Here is a 7,807-nt window from a genome sequence, read left to right on the forward strand (position 1 = left end):
ACATTTTTTTCACCGTCCAATTAAACTGGAGGAGCACTAATATTCTTTATGAATTAGTAGTGAGACAGCTTATGGTAAGGTGGTGCATGTACACATGTACACGGATTTTAATTCAAGTGTCAGTGCAGCTGTTTTTTGCGTTTTGTTTTTATTGCCCTTGTATAGTCGGGATACAGTTATATGTGGGGCTTAAATGTGAATCATAGGAGTGTACAGATCAATGATGAGCACTAAGAGATAAAGAGTGATAAAGAAAAGCCCACAGATTAGCGATGAACTACAGATGAAAAGCTTTTAGCACATATTGGTCCCTTTTGTTTGTTACGATACATGTATTGTGCAAGTCCCCGATAAATAAACAACAAATAGTGATTAAAAATTATTTATCCACAGTCAAAATTACAAGTCCTCACATCACGAGCCCTTTGTATACACCTATCAGCACGTTGTTCTGCTCTCCTGAAACTGCCAAAATTGCTATGAGCTTTTGAGAGCAAATGATAAAAAATGGAGGACATCAAAATTAAATGACAAATCCATTATTGAGCAGGTTGCTTGTAAAAAGATGAGAGAGTGGAGATGAAAGCGAATGGCTGATAGAAGCGTAAGAAGAGCCCCGGGAGGTGGGAACTGCTCCCGTGTCGTTAGCGTCTCACCTCAGACACTGACTTACACTTTGCACCCACAACAATTGTTTCACAAATTTTGCATACATTTCAATAATATGGTGTTTGGATGCTTATAGCTTTCACTGTCGTCGTAACTGCTCTAAACAGAGGCAGACAATTAATTTTATTGCTTGATAGTAATTTGGCCGACAGACATCAGCTGTACATGATCTTCTGTTAAGTCAAGAGACTGAAGCCTGCAGTGGTTTGGATAGGAAAACTCTGCAACCGTGATGAAGGGGTATAAATTCATCTAAATATAAATAGTTTTATTATCACGCAGAACAGAAGTTCTTGTGTAGAACACCTTTAAGGCAGACGTAGCAGGGCTTTCATCTTTTTTAAAGTTTACTTTATGTGGCAAAGTTATAATGGCATCATCTGGGTTTAGACCAGTAATCTGTGAGAATTGCTTTCACGTCAGTTTGGCAGTGGATGTGAAGTCTTCTGGGACAATGAAGGCATGATTGTATGACCAAAACAGGAGACGAATAGTGCTTTTGTTTTCCCCGGCAGCTATTTGTAATTTTCCCTAGGTAGCTGAAATGGTGGAAGGTGGATAAAATTGTGGAAACTCTGCTCATCAGAAGACAAAGAGCTGGGAGAAATAAGAGAAGGGGAAGAGGGCAAGTGACGGAAATGGAACGCAAAGCCTTGGACAGGCAATCACTTGATGGATTCACTCTGGAATTTAAGAGGGTTCAACAGCAGTAGTCCAACCTGTTGAATATGTTGTGCTCAATAGGACTTGGAACTAGTGATTGAGCCCACAAACCTGTCAGGAAAGTGTTGATCGAGGTCAAGTGAGCTCAGGACCATTTTACTAGAGATTTCGACACAAAATTCAGGATTCATCCTGCTGGCCAATAGAAAGATTGCAGGTTCAGGGTACTTTTGCACTGAATGTGTGGTTATCCGTTTCATAAAATACTTGGTGGCCTTTTCTGGAGTACAGTAATTTAGGAGACATGATTTGACATTCAGCTGATGTTACTTTCACTGGATCACTAAAAGTAACATCAGTGGCCGACTTAGAGGTCAGTTTTGGCGATGTTGGAGAAAAGGTTATCCAGTGGCATCTCAATTCAAAGAACTTCCATCAAATCAATTTCTGCTGTGACCACCTCTGCTTCTTCAAAGCGCTCCATCACTCCATGGCGCTGAGATCTGCCACAGGCCTCAGTCAGAACTCTCTGACTCTATGTTTGAGGTTTCTGCCATGATGTAGATTAAAGCAATGAAAAAAAATCAGACATCTCCCTGATGGTGTTGCAAGCTGAACTAAAACTGCACATTGCCTCATTCCAGTAATTGTTGTCAATATACAGTGTATCCAAAGGAGTCATCATAACATGGGAGATTTGCAAAAATAAATCAACTATGTGGCTAGCCTTAGCTATTATAACTTAAAGGTAACTCCAGAATACTTTGTTCTGGTGAAAATAAAGATGTGAAATACCAGCCAGAGGGCGAAGTACACTGTGACGAGATATGCTTAGATCGGTATATAATATATAACATGCATATATGAATATGTAGTAATGTATTGATTAAAATGTTTGTGCGTCACGTTCATGTATGTTTGGAGCTTCCTACAACAAATCAGTGTAGTTGTTGTCTCTGCTAGAATAAATATAATGACTTTTGCTGGCTATTTTTATGCACACTGAAAGTAATTTTTCTGCGTTTTTTTTAATCTATTTGTTGTGGGGGGGTTTGTTGTTTTTGCATGTCTGCAGTTTTTTATGATTGTTAATATTGTTTGCATGGCGTACGACTGGCTACTTATTTTTACTGGTTCATTTATCACAGTGGGCAGTCACACTGTGTCAGTCAGGCAAAGCTAGTGATTAATGAAGCAATTTAAAGCTTAAGTTTGGGAGCTGATGTAGTCGTCCTCCATCAGTTGTAACAATGTTACAGACAGCAGGAAAATATTTTAGCTATACCTTGTCACCAAGGTTGTAATAAATAGTTAACTAAGGAGATATGAAAAAACATTTTACCTGAAATAAAATGTAAAAACACGAAGGAAATTTCCTCGCTCTCAGCTGCTGTCACATTTAACAACACAACCTGCCTGAAGAGGTTTTGTTTATTTACACTCAGGTTGTGTTTGTTTTGCAACATCTGTACCAAACTCCTCAGCCTTTGCCTTTGGCACATATCCTCCACATTATAGTAATTCAAGAGATTAAGCCTCTAAAACTAATGAAAGCTAAAAACACACATATAAACACACATCCACTCTGGAAAGTAATTACATCTAAAGTGAATTAAAAAAACAAAAAGTGAAAAGAAATAATAATTCTAATAATTATTATTTGAGCTTATCTCTTAGGCCTACAGCTTAGGTCATACTTTGCCTAGTTTAAAAAAAAATGTCTTTGGTGATTAAAACCAGATTTCTAGAAGCTGATATTTCTAAGGACAGCACATAATTTTTCCCACTGTAGGGTGCCTGCAGTTTTGGTCAGCTAATTACCGGCATGATGCTCTAAATGTTTGATGTGTTAGTGTGACGGTTTTGCACCATGAATACCGAGCAATAAGTCTCTTTGGTGTGTGTGTGTGTGTGTGTGTGTGTGTGTGTGTGTGTGTGTGTGTGTGTGTGTGTGTGTGCATTACATTCACTGAGTCTTTCCCTTTATAATCTTAAATACAGAACACTGATAAAGAACCTTGGGGTCTTTTTAACTGTTACATAATGAATAACATTTGTGGGACGCTATACTCTGACGGGCTCTGAATGTGAAGTACCAGCGTGAAATATTTATGTACATGCTACGTGATTTCATCATTCCTGCATATTTGCCCATTCTCCTGCCAGCTGAGATACTATTACAACAGAGCACAATCTTCTCCCTGCTTCGTCTCTTAGTTTTTAATCATCATTCTGTCCGTGTCTAACGGTAGAGTCGAGGCTAAATCTCACACTGAATAACAGACATTCTCATCTCGGACTTTTTACCCGTTTTCGTCCATCTTCTTTTCTTTATCTCCTCTCTATTCTGCTTTTAAAGCTCTGCCTGATTCTACCATGACCTTGCTATCGCACATGAGCAAAACTGTGCTATATTTAAAGTCTCACATGCAGCATTAACAGACTGTACAAAACAGTTTTTATGCTCCCTTTTCTCTGAATCCCTTTCTCTCTCTTTTGTTCTGTTTCTGACAAACAGAGATCCGCCGCACCCCGAGCTATGAGTCCTCCGCTTGTGGTCAGGATGTGAGACTGATGATGTGAAAGCAAAGGCCGTCATCAAGCTACAGCCGCTGTGCAGTCCCACTTCTACCACTGCAATCAAAGACGCACAATAACACTCTGGTTACAGTAGGGCCTCTGCAAGCTCAGCAAATGGGAAGAAACACATTTCAGCTTTTTAATTCTGTGTGAAACCACCGTTGATGTCTGTCAACATTATAGTCCCTCTTTAATTGGGTGCCACTTTGTGAATGATGACACTAAACCATCTGTCTGATATATACACATAGCTTGCGTGCCTGTTCACACTACAGATTTTCAAAAATTGCTGTCCAAATGATTGAACGCACATCTCCATAACAAACTCCTCTCCAGCTCGTCTAAATCACCTGTAAGGATTATGAGGCCGGCTTTAGTGCTTCTACAGTCACATTGTCTCTTGTGTGTGTTCGGTGGTATGTGTGTGCCCATTGTTATGGGCTCCCAACCTCCCGCACTACCATGGCATGTCTCGTGTCCCGCGAGGTGTGTGTGTCAGATCAAGCCATGGTTCTCCCTCGATTCCGTTTACCACGAAGCCCCCACTGTGGACTGCAATGATCTGCTGCTGACTAAGCTCCCATCACCAATACCCCTGGACACCCACACCTTGCACCTGCAGAGCAATCTCCTGTCAGTTCTGGACACTGCAGTGCTCCATGGACTCCCCAACCTCACCGACCTCGACCTCTCTCAGAACCGCTTCAGTCATGTCAGGACTATAACCGACCGTTTCTCCCTTCCCTCCCTTCTGTCTCTACACCTGGAGGAAAACCATCTCACTCACCTTCCTGAGGCTTCTTTTGCATCACTGCCAGCTTTGCAGGAGCTTTTTCTCAGTCACAACTACTTACATTCAATAGCACCTGGGGCCTTCATTGGTCTGGACTCGCTATTCCGTCTTCATATCAACAACAACAGACTCACCACTGTTAACCCTCAATGGTTCAAGGCTTTGCCTCGCTTGGAGGTTCTCATGCTTGGGGGTAATCCCGTCGAGTCGCTTCCTGAGCGTGGCTTTATTGCCCTGAAATCCCTCCGGAGTCTTGTCCTTGGCGGTATGGGTCTAAAAGGTTTGGCTGAAAAAGCACTAGAAGGCCTGGACAGCCTAGAGAGCCTCTCCTTCTATGATAATCTTCTGAGTAAAGTTCCAACTCAGGCCCTCAGGAGAGTACCAGGATTGAAGTTTCTTGACCTCAACAAGAACCGCATCAAACTGATTGGGACAGGAGACTTCCAAGACATGGTTCACCTGAAGGAGCTCGGTTTAAACAACATGGAGGAGCTGGTTTCCATTGATAGGGCCGCCCTGCAGAACCTTCCAGAGCTCACCAAGCTTGAGATCACAAACAACCCACGTCTGTCCTACATTCATCCACAGGCTTTCCTCAAGCTGAGCAGGCTTGAGAGTCTAATGCTCAACTCCAACTCACTGAGTGCTCTGCACCAGCACATCATGCTCTCCCTGCCAAATCTTCAAGAGGTCAGCTTACACTCCAACCCTCTGCGATGTGACTGCCTGTTTCACTGGGCAGCCAAGGAGGTTTCTCATCCCCAGAAAGACGCCGAAGCAGATGCGAAAACTCCCCGAGTAGTGCGTTTCATTCAACCCCAGGCGACCTTATGCTCAGAACCTCCAGAACTCAGAGCTCGCAGGGTGAGAGATGTGTCCTCAGGAGAGATGTCAGCCTTGTGTCTTCCCATGATTCCTGCCAGCTCTCTGCCTTCCTTCGTAGGGGTCCGTGAAGGCGGCAAACTGGTTTTGCACTGTCGAGCTCTTGCAGATCCACAGCCTGAATTATACTGGGTGACCCCCTCTGGTCTGAAACTTCATCCGGAACCGATGCATGCATCCAAAGCTTCTTCAGCTCCTCTCCCCTGCAAGAGCCGGAGGACTTCTGAAGAATTCAACCTCACATCTGAAGCCAATACCCCTCGCCAGCAGAATGAAGACAATATTCCCTGTCAGCTCCTCAAACACTACCGGGTACTGCCTGAAGGAACTCTGGAGATCAGCAAGATCAGCACCAGAGAGGCGGGATTGTATACATGTGTGGCTGAGAATGCATTAGGAGCAGATACACGCAGCGTTAATGTAGGTGTCCATAACAGAGAAAAGAGAAGAAACCGGGGGGCAGCTGCTAACCTGAAGAAGTTTCAATTACTGAGAGCAGATGCCAGGTTCGACGTGAGAGAGATCAGAGAACATTATGCTATCCTGTCTTGGCAGAGTGGACACAACCTCCCCTCAACCCGCCTGTCCTGGCAAGCCATGTTCTCCAAGGCCCACTCGCCCACATACACCACACGCATCCTTGCTGGTACACAGAGCTTCAACCTGACTCACCTGCAGGCTGGGACATATTACAGAGTCTGTATGCATTTAGGAATCAGTGAGGGCACAAAGCATGCCAGCAGGAGATTAAGAGAGAGCAGAAAGCCTCAGTGCGTTTCATTCAGGACAAAGGATGCCCCTGAACCCCAGCCCAGCCTGCAGCTGAACCCACAGCTGACCTCCACAGCAGTCACACTACTGCTCCTCGCGATCATACTGCTGCTCGCAGGCCAGGGCTGGGACAGTGAGCCTGGTGAGGGAACAGGAAAGAATCATAATACCTCCCATCATGACATAAGGGGTTACAAAGCTCTGATCTTCAATCAAAAGGCAAAAGGAAGTGACGACCCTCAGCCAAAGCAGAGCGACAAACTGCTACTACATCAGAACTGCTGAGATAATTGTACACACTTAAATGCAGTAACACTGACACACACACACACACACACACACACACAAAATGTCAGACACACACTTTGTTATTAAGAAGAGGGGAATCATAGATGAAAGCCGTAAAGCGAGAGAGAGATTTGTATTTATTTTATATACCGTATAAAGTATATATTGACATTGTTTCTGTGTTAAGATGTGTTGTAAATGTCTAACCCCTAACCAGGGAAATAAAACTGGACAATCAAACTCCTGCTGTACAGTGAGTGAGCACAGGAGAAACAAATGAGCCAGAGCTGCCGATGACCACTGGACCGAAAATAAACAGAGACTGATTCAAGCCAGAGACTTATATTTACCGACGGGAGCAGCTCAGACCTCCAGGGTTTTGTCATGTTTGCCGTCTATGTGTTCCACAGACTGAACTATGAGTTTCTCAAAGCAGATGAAAGTCTGCCTTAAGACTGACACTGAACAAAATCCCTGTTTTTTTTGGACTCTGTAAGTCAAAGTGATTGATGTAACAACCCTTCTGCTTAGCTTTCCAAATCTTGGACTGGGTTGTCCATCTTGCAGTACGCTACATGTACAGCATACTCATCTGGATTCCTCGCCTAACATCCTACATTCTGCTTCAAAATAAAAGTGATCTGAAAGTGATTGTGTTAAATTCTATTTTGAGCTACACACAATAAAATCTCTTTTCCATTTACTCGTTTTTACTCTTTCTTTTCATTTTCCAGACCTCAAAACAATTTCAAAAATACTGAAAATACACTATTTGATTAGGGTTCGAGGAAATACAGAAAAGTTCCTGCATCAATATCTTCTTATTGATTCATCTACAGCTACAGCCCCTTCCTCATCTGCATGCAATTATCATTTCTCCACGGTAGAAATAGGTATAATAGCTCAGGATAGCTGGAACCTACCAAATTAACACAAGATGCAGTGTGTCCCCTGCTGGATAACAAGTGGAACTGAGCTAGGGTTTGCAGTGTCAGTCCCAAAAAGGCTGTCTCATTGTAAAAGTCGCAATCCTACATTTACATGTCTGTCCCTAGACTCAGGTTCTCTTTGAGTATTTTAAGTACCGCCTGCTCCAGTGACTCCAGTGTAAGAGCCTGGGCTCAGTTGTCAGCAGTGTGAATCAGATCAAGTATTTATCTT

General features: G+C 43.1%; 1 protein-coding gene across 1 annotated transcript in view; it reads left to right on the forward strand.

Moving 5' to 3' along the window:
* The window catches only part of LOC147330466 (leucine-rich repeat neuronal protein 2-like), a 9,571-nt gene extending 2,231 nt beyond the window's left edge, over window positions 1-7,340 (forward strand). The window contains exon 2 of the mRNA XM_086292013.1: window positions 3,851-7,340. Coding sequence (XP_086148139.1) covers window positions 4,274-6,643 — 2,370 coding nt within the window. The 5' untranslated portion in view covers window positions 3,851-4,273 and the 3' untranslated portion in view covers window positions 6,644-7,340. The remainder of the gene's footprint in view (window positions 1-3,850) is intronic.
* The last annotated feature ends 467 nt before the right edge of the window (window positions 7,341-7,807 follow it).

This window comes from Aulonocara sp. 'chitande type north' Nkhata Bay, linkage group LG5, assembly GCF_057382095.1.
Source record: "Aulonocara sp. 'chitande type north' Nkhata Bay isolate Kocher_YH1m ecotype deep benthic linkage group LG5, A_spYH_male_GT1.1, whole genome shotgun sequence".
Taxonomy (NCBI): domain Eukaryota; kingdom Metazoa; phylum Chordata; class Actinopteri; order Cichliformes; family Cichlidae; genus Aulonocara; species Aulonocara sp. 'chitande type north' Nkhata Bay.